The sequence below is a fragment of the Geospiza fortis genome, unplaced genomic scaffold, assembly GCF_000277835.1.
Source record: "Geospiza fortis unplaced genomic scaffold, GeoFor_1.0 scaffold16, whole genome shotgun sequence".
Lineage (NCBI taxonomy): Eukaryota > Metazoa > Chordata > Aves > Passeriformes > Thraupidae > Geospiza > Geospiza fortis.
Window position 1 is genome coordinate 16,673,935 of NW_005054302.1, and position 20,764 is coordinate 16,694,698.

The window sequence follows — 20,764 nt, forward strand, 5'->3', positions numbered from 1 at the left end:
TCTGTGACTCATAACAAGAGTAATGCAGCATTGCAAGACTCAGTTGCTTCTTATCACTAAGAATTCAAGAAAAAGAAAGAAACCTGACCAACACATGTACTCTCTCATGTATTTTACTAGCAAATTATTTCTAGTAACCTACATTTAGAAGCAATTTGGTTTGCAAAATGTAAAAGAAGCTGGCCATCATGAAGTAGTTGAATGTCAGCCCAACTTTGTAGTGTCCTAAAAGAAGGGTATTATCAAGGAAAATATTCCTAAAATAACAAAGAGGGGCCTATTCAGATTGGAGCTGTCACTAAGCATAAATCCACCCAGAGGCATCCTCCAATGTGCAAAGTGTACTTGCAAAACAAGAGATTTCATGGGTCCTAAAGGAGAATGGTACGTTCCAGAGGCCTCGAAGACTGCTGAGGACTGCAGAAGGGAAGCTTTAAAGCTCATCAGAACATGTTCAAGGGTGGAAGCACTGTGTCCCTTTGGATAATAGTGGTATGGGAGCAAACATCTAATTCAACCCACATCACTGCTGAGAGTGCTATACTTAGAGGGAAAATAGGCAGAGCTCCTCTAAAACTTTGCAGATGAAACATTTCTCTAGAGAATGTCCCATAGTCTTCCTGGCCCTTACTTTTCCATGAGCTATGTAATTTCTTTTTTTTTTTTTTTTACCTGGTATACTGCAAATTGCAGGGCAAGGAGGAACAGACAGGGCACATAAAAATTCATAAGATGCTGAAAAGTGCATTTCATTTAAAGACAGTCTTGTTCTCCCTCCATATTTTCCTTCTGCAGGAAATGTGATGGGTCTAAAAGAAATACTTAATTCAGGAAAAAAAAGGGTCCTCATGTGAAACTATCACAAAACAATACTATGAAAGATGATCAACCTTCTTGCTACTTAACAGATTCCCCAGCTGGCATGCAGCAGTGCCAGTTTGTGCTTCCTTTAGTCTCAGTCTCCCTGTTTCTTTAATTTCCATAATACTGTTTTCTCTCTCTCTAGGCATCTTGCATAAAGGAAATGGGGAAAACCAGTTCATTTCCCAGCAGCCACCTGTAATTGGAAGCATTATGGGCAACGGCCGCAGGCGGAGCATTTCTTGTCCGAGCTGCAATGGTCTGGCAGATGGAAACAAACTCCTGGCTCCTGTTGCCCTAACATGTGGGTCTGATGGAAGTCTTTATGTTGGAGATTTCAACTACATCCGAAGGATCTTTCCCTCTGGCAATGTCACCAACATACTGGAGCTGAGGTACTCTGTGCTGAATGTGGCCGTTGGAGTAATGCTCTTTAAGTTCTGCAGAAATCCTATGTACCCAAAAGAAAAGTGAGCAGAACTCTTAAAAAAACTAAAAATCAAACAACACAGCAAAACAGAGAAAAAGCTGTCTGGATCTGCCTCTTCTGCAACTCTGCTGACTTTGATTTACACCAGAGAAACACAGGCCTAGCGAGTTCTTCCAGAACTGAATCACATGCCAAAAATATTGACACATTTCTGTGCTGCTAAATCAGGCTGTGCTGATGTCTGCCTTTTCCTGTAGTCTGAAACCAGTGGGAATGATTAAAATTAACAAGCAGCCTCTGAGATAACCTAAACTGGGAAGGACACAGCACTGATGATGATATGTAAAGGTGAATCAGGACTGATAATCACTCATAATTTAGACAAGATGATCCCTCTAGGCAGTCACAGACTGGGGTTTTCTAGTTGTTTTTTGAGGGCACAGCTGTAGCAGCCCCCTTCAGTTCCCAACTGAGCAGCAGTGTCAGGCTGAACATGCAGATGGAAAGCATCTGGAAGTAAGTGGAGAGTTTCCTTTTAATGCCAGAAAGCAAAGGAAAAAATATACCAGGAGAAATAATGAGGAAGGGGCAGGAACATCCATTAAAAATAATGAAGCAGAGGGAAACATATTATTTGTCACAAATTCTGAGAAAATTGAATAAATTGTGACTGAACCAAATTTCAAATTGACCTCACTGAGGATATTTTTCCTATCTAAGATTTCCACAAATACAAGCATCCACTTCAAAGCAATGGGGCCTGCTTCTGGGCTTTGCATGGCCTGAGAAGCCTCACTCCAGGAAAGTCAGATAGAGTTAAGGGAGTGTTCCTGAATGAGTCTTCTGTGCTTGACAGGCCTGAACTCAGGTCCTGAGAAGTCAGTATGAGGATAGCGTGCTAGGAAAGTTCAATATTCCCATTCACCTCTCAAAATCTGGCCTGAAAGTGAGAATCTTCCCGAAAGTAAGACCCTCCGTCCTCAGATTTAATATCCCCTGCTGCTGAGGACAAACATATTTCTGCATTTCTGCAAGGGCTGCAGCCAAATTTGTGCAAGATCCCCTTTGTCCCTCATGCACAAACATGCCATGGTCATTAGACCTCACCAGAAGTCTTATTTGGCATTCAGAACCATCCTTGTAGATCATGGTGTATGGAAAAAAAAATCCAGAGAGCCACCACCAGAAGGCTGGCACTTAGAGAATAACTGCCTTGGTATGGGCATCTCAGAGGGCTGGGGCACCTTTCAAGTAAGGAAGCAAGAACCTCACTTTTGCTATTCTGTTCCATGAGACATGAGAACATAATATCTCTCATGTTTGTAAGGTGGGAAGCTGGGATAAAGCTTCAGACCTGGTCCTCGTTAGAGTGTAATATCTATCCTTCTAGTGCCAGAAAGTTATTTTAATGACCAAAGGTGAAATTTCCAGAAGAGCCTAGGTGAGTCCAAATCCCATTTCAACAAAGCAGGATTAATATCTCTTTCCCAGAAGTACAATTCTGAAAACCCAATCCCTGTTTCATTGTCAGTGGAAATACCAGACCAAACAGAGGTTTTGCAAAGTATTTCCTCATTGGGGAAGAGAAAATTGGAAGCCTTGACAGAGTAGCCTTGCTGGCTGTTGTGTAGAGGCACAGAGTTAAATTTACTCCAGAGTTAAATCTGCTGCAGCGATTGCTGCTTCATCTGTGCAAACACTCAGGTTACTGGATCTAATAAACATTTCTTCACTCTGGTGTGCTATAAAGTAAGTGGGTTCAGATGTTGGCTGGCTAAAAGGAAAGCCATTGCTTTTGGATTAAATGGAGTTTGCTTGTGTCTTCTCAAATCAGCATCTCCTTTGAGATTAACACCCTCACTGTTTGGCTCCAAGGTTTGTTTGCAGAGATGGGTTTGGAGTGTAGTGTTCTGTGAAGCAAATGCATTGTGGGTCACAGAGAGCTGCAGCTGGGTGTGTAACTTAGACCTATGAAAAATGTCCAGCTCAGCATAATTTCAGTCCTCTGGGCTGGAGTTCATGAGGTTACAGCAATGAACTGCCACCCATAACTGTGCAACTCTTAAGTTACCTTTGTAAATCACAAGGTGTTGCTGCTTTGACTGAGAGTGAAAAAAGCTGTAAAGATATCTGCATCTACATCTATTTAGCTCAGTGCTGCACTGAATGATAGATAAAGTCTGATGGTCCTATCTCTTGTATGAGTGAATAACTCTAAGCAGGTGAGATCACACTTCTTTTGTGATATGCAGCAGTACATAAGTGAGCTCACTGCCAAGTAATATCCAATATAAAATACATCAGTGTCATTCCAGCTAAGTCTTTATTTATTATTGCATTGTGTGATACAGTTACTGTCAAGTTTTCAATCTGCTAATAATGCATCGAACTGAGCTGCTAACACCTCATTCTTTCTTCTATTCCCTGCTTTCCTGTCTTCTGTCAGAAATAAAGATTTCAGACATAGGTAAGCCAACCAGTGGAGAATTCTTATGCTGCTCCCTGTCTTGTTGCATGTTGTTACACAGTGAGCCACAAGTGCCATTTCCAGATGATTCAATAGCAAATGAAGCTGGCGTGATTAAAACTGGCGTAGGCAATCAGTCATCAGAACTGGGAGCCATTAATCACAATGTGAGCCATGCAAGCTTCTGCATGAGCTGTTATAGCTGGAGACAGGGGAAATACAGGCAGGAGAAGCAGGGTAACAGGAGGAGGAGGGGGGAAGAAAAATGGATGGGAATTAACCAAGAAAGTAGAATGGGAACAGCATCAGGATACAGATTACTGGAACAAGTAGGATGGAAAAATAATTCTAATACAGTGAAAAGCCTTCATTTGGGTTTGGGGGGGGGTTAACAAGCATAATGAAGATCCCTATGTGCCCCAGCATTATTCACCCAGGGAAGTTAGTTTTTGTAACATTTTTCAGTCTGAGCTTTCATAGAGAGCTTTGACACGTGAAAGTCTGTCAGGCTCAAATAGGAGGTAGTGCAACTCAGAACCTTAGCCAGGAAATGCAATAAAAGAGTAATGACAAGAAAACAAGATAAAAGAGAGACTCTTAAATTGGAGCTTTGTCACTAAGAATATTTGTCACTTGGGTTCACTGGAGTTTCAGTGGGTTTGATCCAATCAGTTGCATTCCAGAAGATGTCAACTTCCTGTCACTGACTGTGTTTGCGAGGACTTCTCTGACTCTGACAAGTTTCCCATCCTTCTCCCTGGTTGCTTTTCTAATTCAGAAGCTTAGACTGTGTGGAGTTGGGATTTTTGCTCTGTGTGTGTTTAGTTTTCCTTTGCATTTGGGATTGGGGATTTTTCTTGCTACATGCTTTGCATTTACTATTTCTTTGACTTCATAGAGGCTGTGCTAAACTAGAAATGTTCTTTCATCTGCATGCCTGGAAATGAAATGGTGTAGAAACTGATTTTTTATCCTATTGCCAGAACAATAATGAAGGGCTGAGCTTCACAGTATAATGGACTGGCCCAAAGCATCTATTAGCAGGGCTGGGAGGTTGGTACCCAAGACCTTTCCACTGATTGTCCTCATCAGGCTGAGTTCCAGCCCCCAGGTATTCTTTCACATCATTTGAAGACTATAGAAAAATTCATTTCTCTTTGGAACAGCCAGGTTGTATCCCTAATGCCCAAGAAATACACAGCCACTAAAGTGCATCTGCTTTGACAGTGAAGGGCAGCAGCTGCATACCTGTTATGAGAAGAGGTTTTGTGTATGAAAGCAGTAACTGAAGGAAGATCGATGGACTGGTCACAAGTGCTGCAGATTGGCAAGCAGAGTTGGCAGGGCTTCAGCCTTTAGGCAGTTTCTAAAAACTAAGAAATTAAGTGAAAGAAATCCAAGATATGCCTGCTTCAGTGTAGCCCCAAAGGGGATGACGGAGGGAGGAAGCAGGTGAGGAGCTTCAGATCAAATCCTTCCATCTGTGACTGTGTTGAAGGAGTCACCGCTCTCTTAGTGCCTGTTCTGTGACATTTGCTTTAATACTTCTTGCTAGGAAGTCTCTTTTCACATGACCCTCAAGGAAATGAGTGTGTGTAGTCTCAGCTAAAGCTCCAGTGCTTTAAACTCCAGAAGGTCTTAAGCTTGACACCAATGACCAGTAATGGTGCAAAAGGGGAGATCCACAGGGCTGAATCATAGTGGTTTGGAAAAGCTGAAATCGATATGCTAAAGCTGCCTCAGTTCAGGGGGAAGGAATTCCTCCCCAGTATGTAGGCTGTGGTGAGCTTGATCTCCAAAGGTTCTGGAGCTACGCACTAAGAGGCTTGGCTTTACAGCTCTGTGTGTGTAGCCAAGGTCTAACTCTGCAACAGCCTAAATGAGGGACGTTAGCTAAGCCAAAAAGCATCACCAAATCATGATGCCTTCTCTGCAGGAACGTAGAGGGCATTTCTGTCTTGCAAATCTACAAAAAATGGCCACTTAAATTTATTCTTCCTTTCTTGTTTCCATTCATATTGTAGAGAGAAGTCTACAATTAGTGACAAAGAGAGGTATCTCAGCAAACAGCTCTAGGATCAGATAAAAAGTCCCTTGCCATCTCTGGCTTGGCTTATGGCATTGGTATAAAATTTTATTGCCCAGCATGTCACACTAGAAAGCTTTGGGCATCACACACGAACTGCAAACACTAAAAGACCAAGTGCAAATCCAGCTCACTGTGTGGCCTCCTTAGGTATTAATCCATTGAGTGTCACCCAGGGAAAAAAGGCCAGTACCTCACACAAGCTACAATAATTAAATCCTCTGGGTCTGAGCTGCAGGATGCTTAGCACGGAGCCATGGAAACATATCCCCACTGAACAAAAACCTCCTGACTGCAGGAATTTGGTGGTTCTTTAGTCACCAGCAAATGTACATGGCCAGCAAAACTCAGAGGGAAAGTGGGCAGCTGGCAGAGAAAAAGAGGTGGTTTTGTGTCCTTAAACAGAGACATCAGATCCAAAGAAGCCCCAGGGGTTTATCCAGGTCAGTGGTTGTGTTTAACTAATTTTGGAGGTGTGACTGCTCCTGTCTGTTGACCACAGTGGGTGCCAGAGCTGTACAGTTACCAGTAACAGAGGTTGTCCTTTGAGGAGGTGATAGATGCCCTTGCATTTCAGAAACTAAGATACAGTTAATCTTGTGAGACAAATGTTGAAAATGGTCAGACAAGTCCTACCCCAAACGGTGGTATTTCTCTCCACTGCATGTAAAGGGAATTAAGGCAGCCAGCTCTGATGTAAGCATCCACTTTGCAACCATCTAAAACTTGGTGAAATTAATCCCTTGGCATTTTACAGAAACCAATAAAAAGGTGTACTGTGCTGATGTTTTGTAGGGAACCTGCTGAAAAAAGGAACCATCTCCCTTTTCTCATCTCTTTTCCTTAGAGACTGGCTTCCCACTCTGGAGCAGGAAGTTCCTTCCTAGGGCTCCTCCAGAACATGGGCTCTGGGCCCAAGGGGAGAATCCCAGCTTTTGTTCAAAGCCTGTGCACGTATTACAATACAACTGAAGCAACTCACAATTCAAACCTCATGCCTCTGCCAGCTCACCCAACTTTGTATCCCATTTCTTCCCTGTGCCTGTGTGTAAGGAATCACATAAAGCACAAACACTTTTAAAATAGAGTCTGAATCTCTTAACATACCTGCAGAGCTCCCTAAATTATATTGGCACTATCCTGTTGTCATGGTTTGACACTGGCACTGACACTGTCCAAACAGTGAGAGTGATAAAAGGGAGAAGACAGATGTTTGGAAGAGACCATACACAACCACAAAGAAGTCGGATCACTGTGGACTTGGAAGATTTCCCTGTGCTTTCCCAGCACATCACTGTGTCACAAGTATACAGGGAAGCAGTATCACCTCCATTTCACTTTGGCTTGCAGAACCATGAAACTGTTCTCATTCCCAGTGACTACACCATCATGCCCACTAATACCCACCAAAGTGTCAGTTCTTGGCTAGGGACCAGCCCATCCCATCGCTGCAATTGCAGTGTTATTGCTTCAGGGGGTTTAGAATATCAATGCATTGCTCAGGTTTTCTCCTAAAAAATTGTAATAGCTCAAGGAACACTCTGAATGGGAAATCAGCTCTTCTTCCACAGTGATTTTCTAGTGGCAGTGCCAATACGAGGGATAGATATTCTAAGACTACAAATAATATAGCCGATCAAGTCTTTTGAATAATAAAAAGTTTTGTCTTTTGTTTTGGATTGTTACCTAGCTGAGAAATAAGAGAGGATGAAAGGGGGAAAAAAGTATTCTCTGCTTCACCCCAGTCATATTTATTTCAGTTGCTGTTCAGCCCAGTCCAGTGTACCACTTGGATTTGCCTATTGATTGCGGTTTTAAATAAAAAGTGAATCCCTAATGTTCCTGGCTCCACTGCTCATGCATTATCACAGATAAAGGAAAGCAGTTTGGGGGATTTTATATGACCAATGTATATTTATTTAAGCATCTTTCACCCTGAAGGGTCTCAAAGTGACAAAAAAGCCTCCAGTGTATAACACTGTGCAGTTCATGCTAGGGCAGAGTACAATACTAACTCTCTGCAGTGCTGAAAACAGTTGGCAGAGGCCAGGGGGGTAAATTCCAGCTTGACCGTTTTAACAGGTTGTTTCAGCATCTATTCTATACAAGAGCTGGGAGTAGAAAATTGTTTTAAGAGCTGTCTTTTTCACAGAAGATTGTAATCAATAATAAAATCCACCAGAGTGAGGTTGTGCAATCCAAAAATAAATCACGACAATATTGCTGAGAGAGGGGAGCAGGAATTTCTCTCTGCCCTCATTTTTCTCCATCTCTGAGTAAGTCATTTGCCTTTGCTCATCTGCACATAGCCTGCTCTAAAACTCTGGGAAAGTTATCTGTGCTTGCCAGTCAAAGATGGTAAAGGATTGCAAAGTGCCATTAAATCTGTCCTCCTCTTGTCCACCTCTCATGCAAAATAGAGATTATGAACAGCTCAAGAGCTTACTGACATTCAGCAGGGCTTTGTTAGGACAGTCAGCAGAAAATGCAAGGCCCTGATCAAAATGGATGATGGATTCCCACAGGGAACTTCTTCTGCTAGGGTTGAAGCCACTTGCTTAGTGTGAGTGACATGCAGGTAAATGAAATAATACCCTCCCAGCCTGCTATCTTTGGGAAGGAATACAGATGGAGACTGAACTGTCAGGCTGGAGCTGTCTTGAAGGTCAGAGCATTTTATTTAGCAAGAATCAGTGTCATTTTTGGAGATGAAATCTGTTCAGACTTTAATAGGATAAATCACAAGGGATATTCCAGAATAAATCAGAAAGGTGCTTTTTCCCTCACCCCCATAGTATTAAATAATTTGAATGAAGAACCAATTTACTGCTTTTTAAATATGAGAATAACTCAGTAATTTTTACGTGTCTGAGGAAGGGATAATTTTCCTAATACAAAGGTTGAGAGGAATTTTCTATATGCAGAAGAGAGTCAACTGTGATTGACACTCAAGTTTCTAGTCAACTTCTCCTGGAACAATTCCATTAAGTGCAAAAATGTGAACTGTGGCCTAGATTTTTATTTTGAATTCTTTGGATTTGATGAGTTTGGACAGCTTGAAGATGTTCTGGAGAAAAGCAGATACTTTTCATACTTGTTCTAATTACTACTTAGGCTTTCTTAGAAGGAAAATAAATCTGTTCAGGAATAGATGTTAAAAGTCTAACCTGTTCATTTCAGGCTTAGAAGAGATGCATCTCAATACACACTAGTAGTCAACAATTTTAATGAAAGATATTAATATCTTAAGTATCTATGTTAAAATACAGGTAAAGTCCTTGCAAGACAATCATTTAAATTTTAAACCCATCTGGTTGTTTTTTTCTGGCCAGTTCCTTTGGATGCTTTCCATAAAGTGGATTCTAGTTTATTAATTTCTTCAGTCTTGGGCTCACTTAGTGTTGCAGTCATGGAGCTAAAAATATTATCATTCTGTCTGCTCATCCTGTTTTCTCAGCCACCCTTTCTTGTGTCCAAGGAAACAGTGAACCAAGGGTGTTCAACAGGGGACTGATGTTCAGGTTCCTCAGTTCACGCTTTACTTGGGGCAAAATGTGCCACTCAGGGAATTATTTTGTTTCTCTCATCATTGAGGTCCAGCTGAATTCAGTGGTAGGATTCCCTTTATCTCCCTGAGGGCAGAACAGAACTTTAGTCTTTGCTGGAGTCAGCAAGAGCACCAGATGAACGTTGATGCAGTGATCTTGAAGGATGTATCTTCAAGTGCTTTATACAGGGAGTCTTCTTTTGGAGTTTGTATTAGTATTTGTTGAGAGGGCAGATTTTTTTTCATTATTATTTATTTCCCTAATGTTCTCTGTTTTCCCTTCACTTCCTGGCACTGCACGAACACCAGTTTCAGGACTATGTCTGTAACAAGTAAATTAAGCAAACACAGGCACTGGAACTCAATCCGTAGTAGTTCCTGGCATGGTTTTGGCTCAGACTCAGACCAAACAGCCCTTTCCTTCAGTTGTTTCCCTCCATGCCAGACAGCACCCCAGGCACAGTGATTGCTAATGGATACTGCTTGGGATCCCATGCTGTAACACACCATGTACTAACCTTGTCCAAAACAGCACTCCTTCACTTTCCCAGTCTCTCTGCCCCGTGTGTTTTTATTCTCCAAAGTGTTTGCATTGCCTGTTGACTTAAGGAAACACATAATCCGAAAAATTAATTATGTCATACCCTTGTTTTTCAGCCACAGCCCAGCTCATAAGTATTACTTGACCACAGATCCGATCACCGGCTCCATCTACCTCTCGGACACCAACAGCCGACGTATCTATAAAATCAAGTCAACCACATCAGTGAAAGACATTGTGAAGAACTCAGAGGTCTTGGCTGGAACTGGGGATCAGTGCCTCCCATTTGATGATACTCGCTGTGGAGATGGAGGCAAAGGCACTGATGCCACCCTTACAAATCCCAGGGGTGAGACTGCTTCTTCTCCACTGGCTATTTTAAAGGGGGCTTTTTGAAAGCAGCTTGTTTAGTCACACTGGAGATTGCTCTCCTCTCCAATTCTGAAACACATCCTAAGGGCTTGCTCCTGGAAATAAGTGAGTATGTCTCACCTTCAGCTAGTTGTGTCATGTTTCTTCAAATTCACATGGCTGGGAGGAATGCCAAGCCAGAGGGGTTCAGTGATGGGCACGTGTCCAGAGGGCAATGGAATAAATCCACCCATCACTTTTATACCTGTGGAGCCACTACTCCTCCTTACCAACAGTGCTTGGTCCCTCCCAACCTGGGCAGGAATCACTAGTATTCAATTCACTGAGGCTTTCTTGGCATTAAAAAAAGCCCTATAAACACTGCTCTGTGTGTGTGTGTATATATATATATATACACATACATAAAAGGGCAGCAAAACTAGCATATAGCTCAAAGTTACACAAATGGTGGTTTAGACATTGACATGATGTATCACAGCATTTAGCTTAAATCCTGTAGGGGGTGGATGCTAACTTTGATATGGGAGTGGTCTAATTCAGCTTAATTTTACCTGGTTCCAACATCCTGAAATGTGATAAAAGCACAGTTGAATCAGAATAAAAGCATCACACAGCCTTCATGGCTGTGAACTAAATTGTTCAAAACAGGTTTAGCCAAACATATGCAGTCCTGTGTGTAGCCAAGACTTCAGTCTAGCAGTCTCAAGGTAACAAGCTCTGCAGATGGAGGATGTTGCTCCTCCCAGCGGTCCACAGCACCTCAGAAAAAAAAAGCAAAACAACACACTGGGGAATAGAGATGAGGTGGAAAGGATAGAGATGAGGTGGAAGGCACTCTTTGTGCACAGATTTTCAACCGTGTTTGTGAAGAGGGCTGCAAAGGACACCCATGCAGGAATGTCTTTTTGACATGGGGCATTTTTGCCTGTTATGTGTTGCCTTCTGCGCAGCTGTTCAGAGTGCAAGATTATTTATAGGTTCTTGGCTTTGACATCAATGTGCTGCAGGCTTTTTTTTTTCATTGCGCTGGGGAGTGGTAGCTCCCTCCTTCCTCACCACAACAATGGCCTCTTTGTAAAGCAACCCCTCAGCAAAACCTGGGGATCCTTTAACAAGTGCTCCTGCCTATGGCAGCAGGTTTGGACTAGATGACTTTCAAAGGCCTCTTCCAACCCAAACCATTCTGTGATTTTATGGAAAGTTATTTCACTGAGAGCAGATGAGATTCCCAAAGAAGTTGTGGCTGTCTCATCTCTGGAAGTGTTCAAGGACAGGTTGGATAGGGCTTTGATCTACCTGGTCTAGTGGAAAGAGTCCCAGCCCATGGCAAGGGTTTGGAACTGAATGATTTTAAAGGTCCCCTCCAGCCCAAACCCTTCAATGATTCTATGATTGTCAGGAAGTTATTTTTCATGACATAGAGATGACATTGTTGTTACTGAATCCAGGAAACCCAAACTGATTTAATGAGCTTTTGTGCCAGGTCTGGCTCTGATTTTTTGATTTTGGTTTGGTTGGGTTTTTTGTTTGTTTGGGGGTTTTGTTTGGATTTGATGTTTTTGTTTGTTTGTTTGGGTTTTTGTTTGATTGCGGTTTTTTTGTTATGCCAGCTAGTTGTTTCCTGGCAAAGATGCAGAAAAATGTACTTTGGAGGACCTATTTTTTTGCCAAAAAGCATCAAAACTCAGACTTCTACCCCTGTAATATTCAAAGAGTCCTGCATGGTTTCCAAGCTCTCGAGAATCCCATGAGTTAACCATTATATTGAGCTAAAGTATTGCCAGAAGCACAGATAAAGTAAAGGAGCAGCTACTGGTGGGCAGTTTGTAGTGTAGAATTTGTCTCACTGAAATGAGAAGGCCGACTGAAAGGAAAACTGAGTGACTTGGGCAGAGAGATTCAGGCAGTCCAGCAGATGAATCATGAGATCAGGGAATCCAGAAATCTGTAATCCAATTTCCTGCACCTCTTTGAAGTTCAATCAGTGCAAAAAAAATACCCCACCACTTTTGTTGGTCCTCTGTTCTCCCTTCTACAAGATAAGAGGAATATTATTCATTTCCATCTATGGGTGAATGTTACAAGGTTTAGATGACTTATGTTTCTGCTTTGCTATAGCAAACAGCTCTGGAGTTCAAAGTTTTCAGCACTGAAATCTATCTTGTTGGCAACTGAAGCTCTCAGGAGGCCATTCTTCCACCTGAATCATATAACAGCAAAATTCATGCATTCATTCCTCATAGCTCCAAAATTTCACAAAACAGAAGTAAATTGAGGGTGAAAGAGGAAATGACATGAAACAAAATGACAAGAAGAAAATAATAATGCAGAAAGCCTGCACTGCCAATAGAAAGTTCCTAAACAGTGTTCCCTGATCTGATTCTAACCTGACTTTGCAAATTCTGCTGAGGCAATGGCTGTGGCAGGTGTGACTCACTCCCCAGTCCCCTCAATAAATGATGAACAGTGAAAACTCATGCTGACAATGTAATGTCACCATTGTTTATGCTTCCACAGTGGTTCATCCCAGCAGAAAAATCCAGCAAATGCTCTTCCCTCATGTATTTCATAATAGTTCAAAATAAAAATGATTTATTGTATAAGTAACTGGTAGATCTCAAGTGACCCTCTGCTTCTGTGTCTTGGCAGGCAAATAAACACTCATAAGTGAATGGTCAAAGGAAATTAGAAGACTATTCTGTAGCTATAGAGATATCAGCTGGCCAGGGAAGGACTTGGAAAGTCAGTTTTTCAATAATCATTGCTCTTCATGGGACTCTACTTTTTAAGCCTAAAGCTTTTTTTTTTTTTTTTTTTGCTCTGAACTTAACTGCTTCATGCCAAGTAGGATTTCTGTATTTTAAGGACATCTTTGCACTTTTTCAAAAATCATAAAGAATAAAAGTCTTGCCTTTCATGATGTTTTAATTAGCTGATATTTTCAGCTTGCTGGAAAATACTGCAGGATACCTTCCTGCCAGATGAAAACCAGCAATTCATTAAGACTGGAGAAATAATCATGAGCTGTCATTATATGCCTTTGCATATACCTTTAGTCCCGTGGACCAGTCAAGCATCTGGTCTAAGTAGGCTTTTTTGGGTCTCTTCTCAGTGGAAAGAAACTAGTACCCTGAAGGTGGTTCATTCTGTGACAATGCACATGTTCAAGGTGGGATGAACCACATTCTGGGAGTTCTGATCTTCTCCTGGATCTGATAGCCTGAAGAATGAGGTCCCCACTGCAGCAAACACTGTTCAGAATGGTTCTGCACACTCTGAGCAGCAGACTTTTCCCCATTGTTTTGATCACTTCCTCCAGTTTTCACCTCAGCTCCCTTGAGTTCGGAGGGAATGCTCTGAGTAGAATGCTTTGGGATGGAAGCAACCTTCAAAGACCATCCAGTTCCAGCCCCACCGACATGGGCAGGGACACCTTTCACTAAATCAGGTTGCTCAGAGCCCCATCCAGCCTGGCCTTGAACACTTCCAGGGACGAGCGTCCACAACCTCTCTGGTCAACCTGTGCCAGTGGCTCACCACCCTCACAGGAAAGGATTTCTTTCTAATATATAATCTAAATCCACCCTGGTTTAGTTCAGAGCCATTGTCACTTGTATTGACATTTCTCTGAAATACCTTCTGGACAGAGGTTCTTGTCTCACTCCAGTGAAGGAAGAACTCCTTTTAGATCATTAGCTTAGAAAAGACATTAGAAGGGGTAAAACCCTCCAGGAGTTTCACACTTTACCCATCTTTGGCTTGTTTAATAAAGGTAGGCTACAGAAACACAGGACAGATAGATCCATGGATGAAGTAGGGGTGGCAGTGGTTTGGTCAGGGTATTTATCATAGCTATTAGGAACCAGTCTGATCTGTCCAATTCATTTGCCACAGAGCACAGCAAAGCTTTCAGATGCTAATGAATTTCAATATATCCTTGCAAATTGAAGTGTTACCACTTCCTAATTATCATCTGCTAATAATGATCCTCTTCTACAAGCAATCTAAAGAAAAATTAAAACTCCAACTTGTCAGAGCATTTCTTTTCATCTGAGTACTCACCATTGGTTCTTCTCGGGAAAATGTTGTGGCAGAGAAATTACCAAGGAGCATGCAATTAAGAGAGATGGCAGTGATAAGTCTGACACAATAGGAAGGAGTTTTCAGAAGGCATGTGGGGAGAGAGGGGACATCTCATTCATTTAGCACCATAACACCAATGTGAAATGAAGTAATTAATTTGGGGACAGATTGGTTCTTTCACTCTGCCCTGCTGAATGTGTAAACAAAATCTCAGTTGTTCTCTAAGTGTTGAAGAGTTTGACAGAACTAATTGAGGAAACCAGCCCTCCACAATCTGTTAACATTTTTATGGTCAGATAATAATAGGACCATTTTGGGGAAGACCAGAAGCTGACTGAACAAAATTTCTTGTCCCTTACTCTGGCCAGAAGAGACTTAGGGACAGGGGCAATGTGGTCTCTCTGTGCTAACACTCCAGATGCTAGTCATCAGTATTTAGGGGAATTTCTGAAGAAGTTGCACCAGACCTGTGCTTAATATATCAGCATCAATTGGCTAAGAAACCTTTCTGAACACCTAGTTTTGTTCTTCCAGGCACCCTGTGCTAATAATTTTCACAATTTCTTTAGCCGGGTCATGAAAAAGAATGGTCCTTTTGAGGCCAAGCCACTGTTTTGTTGGGTTTTTCCTGTGTCTTTGCTAATTCTTTGCTGTCTTCTGGTTCCCTTCTCGACCACTGCATAGCACAAAACTGATCTTAGCAAAAAACCTTTCACAGGAATTCCAGAATCTTTTTCCTATATGCTCTTTTTCAGATTGTCAGTGTATATGGATAGTTAGACTTTCTCATTCCCCTGTGAATTCTTCTGTACTTACTGACATTGATTTTGATCTGCCATTTTATTACTCAGTCATTCAGCATCCAGTCAGACAAGAAAGGTCCAAATTTGGATTTCTTTCAAGCACCTTATTTTTCAGTTAAAAGGGGTTTTTCCCCTTTTTCTTTTCCTAACTAGAGCTATATGCACCATGTAATCACTTTTAGTGGTTTGTCTTCTACAAGAAATTCACCATGTCCCAGTAGCTATTTGCAGCATAACGTTGTGCTGTCACCTCTTCGTGCTACAAGGTCCTGACATTTCAAGCAAATGTCATCATATCAACTTTCTATCATCACAGCTCACTGGTGAGATGCATGTACTGCTACAAGCCCTTGTTTTGTAAGAGATCTCTGCTTATGCAAGGGGAGCCAGCATGATTTCATAGCGTATGTATTTCATATCTCAGAACTTAAGGTTTGGATCTGCCATGCTACCTGGGTAGTGGCAGCAGCTGTTTCCTCTCAGTAACTGTGAGGCTGAACTTGGAGCTATATGCTGAGAGGCTGTAATTCCCTTATGTTCCTATGGAAACATGAGAGAAGCCTTCTGCCAAAGCAAGCCAAGGCCTTGGGCTTAACACGCATAACATGTGAATTACCCATTTCTGTGCCTGTTTGCAGGAGCCAGCTCCCAGCGCTGGAACTGTGCCTATATCAGAAAGGAAACAGAAAGGTCCAACCTAACCTCTACAATCTGCTGCAAAGCATCCATGAGATGCTTCTTTCCCTTTTCACAGAAGTCATCCATCCAAAGACACTTGTCTGTGGGATAGCAGGGCTCTTCTCTATAATTAGTTTTGATTCCAAGACACTCAGCAAAATCAGGACAGGATTGGGGCAGCTGCCATGTAAGGAATGTCTGCAAGTGGGAATTTGGGGCTTTAACAGACTGCAAACTCTGCTGCCCTACAGAACATCTCGGGAAATGTGAGGCAATTGAGTTTGCTTAGCCATTATGAAAGAGGGATAAGCAGAGAAGTGTTCAGTGATAAGAGCACATACACGTACCATTGCTCTGGAGCAGGGTGATAAGTGGTAACTTTGCTATCCCACTTCCACTTACCTGGGTGTGCGAGCTCTTTGTCTAAGATGGAATGCAAAATAAAGTTGTGCCCTATCAGCTAATCAGAGCTGGCTTGAGGGCCACAGTGCATCCAGGTTATTATTACTGTAACTGGGTAATCAGACCAGCCATCAAACCCCAGCACTGCACACCGTGAGCCACTGCCAGCAGATGCTGCTGATAAGTCCAATCCAATACATATGGAACTAGCTAAGGGAGAAAATTCTGCCTCATTGAAAATCGCATTATCCAGCCTGCCACCCTTCACTGGCTTTTGGCTTGTCACACACGGTAATGGACAGGCACCCGGAAAAATACTTGTTGTGAACCAAGGAATAGGTAAGAAACCCTTTTGAGTGTTTGACAAAAGCCAATTAAGATCAACTAAACCTTCTATCATGCCTCTTCCAAAAAAAAAGCATGTCTGCCATATTGCTTAAAGAGCTTACTTGTGTTCCTGGTTTTTAAGCAAATACCAGCAAACTTGAAAGAATTTGACACTCAGTAGGCAAGATAATTAAGAGGAGCAGAGACCTTCAACAGCAGATGACAGTGACAGGTGACATGTGCCAGTATCCTGGATGGATCCATTGAAGAGGGCATAGTGCTGACAAATCTCATGGCAGGTAAAGATAACTGCCTGAAAGCCATGGATGCCAATGAGATATTGATGCTTATCCTATCAGATCCTTCTGCAAGCATTTAACAAAGTGCTTAAATACAAGTGATGTGTTTATATTTGTAGTGAGAATAAATGGCCACCACTACTGTGGCTTCTCCCATAGCATTCATCAGATCATAGAATGGTTTGGATTGGCAGGGACCATAAAGACCATCTAGTTTCTACCCACCCTGAGGAGGAGCACCTTCCACTAGACCAGTTTACTCAAAGCCCATCCAACCTGTGCTTGAACAATTCCAAGGATGGGGCAGCCACAATTTAGTCAGGAAACTTTTGCCAGTGCCTCACTATTCTCAGTAAATTCTGATGTTCAACAGTTACCTTGTGCCCCTCTTCAAGACTCTTGTTTCATGGCCCTGCAAAGATGAGTCCTTGGCATGAATTGAACACAGCTATTAAGTGTAGGACTAGAAGCAATCTTTTAGGTCATTCAGTCCTGTCATGCATTATCTCAGCAATCCTGCTATATAATCCCCTCCAAAATTAATGAACTTCATCTTGAAAGCAGCAAGTAATTTTTTTCCTTACTGACATAGAGGCTATTCTGAAACCACACAGCTCTGATGATCGAATATCTGATCCAAGTCAAAGTGATGCCCTTCAAACAGGGTGATGCTGTGAAGAAGTAACAAAAATGCTGGTTTTGCCTCCTGGCAATAATACACAGCTCCCATTCCGCTCAATGATCTGAAACACCAGTTTTCTGACTCCTAATTGACTTGGAATCAACGGGTTGCAACCATGTCTGAATCCCTTCCTTTATCTCAGCTCAATGCAGAAGTTTGTTCTTTCTCTCAAACAATGACTTAGTCCTAATGTTTTTCTGCCAGGCCAGATTATCTTCTGTGGATTTCCTTATAATCAAATCTGCTATGTTCTTCCACATATCACCTACCTCCGTGGCTTCCGGCCCATGCAGTATTGCAGTGCTGGCTGAAGGCCATGATTTTAGTTGCCAAAGCAATCAGATGATTAGTCCCTATTCTATGAAAATCTAGAATTTTTGATCTGTGAGCTGCTGCATCTGCACTTCACAGCAGAGCTCACAGTGGATGGCGACTGAGAGTGTAGATGTTTCAAATAAGGGGATCTGGCTGCAAAACAGCATTTTGGAGGAACACAAGACCTGATCACTCCTCAAACATTCTCAAAGCTTTCTATCTGAAACAGAATTTCTATCTTTTCTGTTTCCAAGATGACAGTCAAAGAGACAGTCTAGTGAGAATTCAGCTCAGTAATTTAATCTGCCTACAATATAAATGTTTTCTTTAGAGATATTTGCTATAGTGTCCTGTTTTAGTCAAATGGCAGGAAAAGGTATTTCCAGCAGGATTTGTATAGTGTCTTGGGGATATGGGCTTTAGGGTGATAAAAATTACACTTTCAAAGTAGATTTCTCTCTCCACTGATTGGAATAGCTTCAGATACTTGCTTAGATGCACAGTCCAGATGTCTGCTTTTTGCCAAGTGATTGTAAACCCTGAAAGCAAAGGAAACCAAACAGGAAGATCCTAATATTCATATATTTCAAGCAGAATTTTCACTTGCATAAAAAAAGATGTTACAGGCCTCTACATTATTTTTCTGTTTCTTTACAAGCTTGTAGTGTCTTTAACACACTCAAATATTATGCTGGGTGATATTCTGCCTCTACAGGGTAGATGAGGTGAAAGACTGTGGAGTTATTTGAATTTATACATGCACAAAGAGGAGGTAAATAGAGCCCCTAACTTCTTACTCCTGCCTTAGTCATGACCTTTCTCTGTGCCCTTGTGAGAATTGCCTTATCTGTTAATTTTCTGGTATGTAAAATTAGAATGACCACACTCATGGACTGTTATGAGGTCTAATTGGAAAGTGTAGAGCACTATCTGCAGGGCAAGAAATGAGATCAGCAGCCTGTAACTGCTGTCAGCAGACCTCCTGTAGACAGGAGTATGTCTACAAAGAAGGTTTGAGCAATGAAATTAATCACTAGCAGAGTTCAGAATCAGGTGAAACACTGTATATTAGTAGGATTATCCTAGGGAAAACCCTTTCTCATTTATCCCTCTGGAAGTTGATTGACCTGATGGACCTTTCACAGCCTTTTTTTATTGCCATTTTTGAAAGATTCATCAGTGTAACATTTTTACGTGCATGGCTTACCATTCATACCATGAGCAATAAAACCAGGTTTCTGATCATGCAAGACACGCAGTTATTAGGAAACCTTTTCATTTCAGCAGTTCACCGAATGCCATGCCCTTTTCCAGGAGCGAGCAGGGATTTCTGAATTGCATTGAAAAGTGCCTTCCATGGAATGCTGCCAGTTCAAAGCTCTTGATAACCAGGACTCCAACATGCCCAGCTCTCCTCTCATCCATTTGGAAGGCCTTCAGATATATTGCTCCTCGTGTCAGGCTGCCATCACTTTCTGACTTTCTTTGATCCTTTCCAGGCATCACCGTGGACAAGTTTGGGCTGATTTACTTTGTGGATGGCACTATGATCAGGAGGATTGATCAGAATGGAATCATCTCCACTGTATTGGGTTCCAATGACTTGACATCTGCTCGGCCTCTCAGCTGTGACTCTGTTATGGACATTTCTCAGGTAAGACAGTGGTTTGGTTTTGTTTTTACAGAATGCAAGCCTGCACCTTCACCCTTACCTGCATGTCTGTGTGCTTCCCCAGCAGGTCTGACAAAGAGGTAAGGGCTTAAGAACAGTTGCCTTTCTACATAGTTTATGGTATAAAATTGACCAGATCATAAAAGAATTACCCAGTAGAGACAGAAGGGAGGACAGAAGGAAAGACTTGACTGCCCTAACTCATAGATTTTTGGGGGTGAAATTTTTGAAGATGTTTCAGCCACACAACTGACTTCTTTCAGAGTTTCCAGTCAGTGGGAAGGCATAGATTCCTGGGAAGGCAGGTTTTGTTACCGTCATGTCTCACTATGTGCCATGGACTATATGCCATGCTCCATTATAACATCTTAGCTAATCACAGTTTTTTTTCTTTTCTTCTCCTCATCCTAATTTGGCCCAGCACAATTTTAGACCTGAATCAAATTAACATAGGAAATACTGATTGGAGGATGTGGTGCCAAAATTAGCAACAGCAGGAAAACAAGAATCTTGAATCGCATCAAATTGCAAATTGGTTGCAGCTACCATCATGCTGGGCTTTTAAGTCCTGCTGCTTCAAGGTGGAGAGAAAAAAGAAGAGGAAATCTCATTTTGATTTTGATTGCTTTACTGCTGGATGGTGCAGAAGAGAAATCTGTTACAGCCCAGTACTCAGTTTTGTGTGGCACTGGCCAACTTGTCAAATTGTGCCAGTTTAGGACAGTGTCCTTTGAAACCTTTGTTCCACTTGTTGTTTGCCTGACTGCAGGAATGTTGTCCGCTCCTATGAAAATATAGATCATAGCTGGAGGGCTAAGTACTGTTATTCAGCCATAATAGATGTCAATGGGGTTTCCTTTTTGTAACTACCTAGATAATTTCCATGCTCCCATATGGAATCTATTCTTGTTTTTTCCCTCTAATTTGAAAAGATTATTCTTGCTTCCTTGCAACTGGCTCCCACTGTCTGTAATTTATGAACAAGCTGAAATTATGACTTTAAAAGCGTTTCTGCCTTCTATAGAAGGGAAATTTTGATGGTTAAAGGCCACCTTGTAGTATGTTTCTCATCTTACAGACATAATTCTTTCTTCATGTGAATTTCAGGGTCAGTTAGCAGAAGATGGATGTATAATCAGGCTTTAGAAATTATTTACTTCCAGGTTATGTAGCTTCTATGTAAACCAGTGTCATGTTCA

General features: G+C 41.8%; 1 protein-coding gene across 4 annotated transcripts in view; it reads left to right on the forward strand.

Moving 5' to 3' along the window:
- TENM4 (teneurin transmembrane protein 4) overlaps positions 1-20,764 on the forward strand; it is a 605,662-nt gene that overhangs the window by 536,771 nt on the left and 48,127 nt on the right. For 3 of the 4 annotated variants that reach the window (XM_031066102.1, XM_031066103.1, XM_031066105.1), the window contains 4 exons: positions 1,007-1,256; positions 3,738-3,758; positions 10,049-10,281; positions 19,393-19,547. In XM_031066102.1, coding sequence (XP_030921962.1) covers positions 1,007-1,256; positions 3,738-3,758; positions 10,049-10,281; positions 19,393-19,547 — 659 coding nt within the window. The remainder of the gene's footprint in view (positions 1-1,006; positions 1,257-3,737; positions 3,759-10,048; positions 10,282-19,392; positions 19,548-20,764) is intronic. The other variant, XM_031066104.1, reaches the window with a different exon arrangement.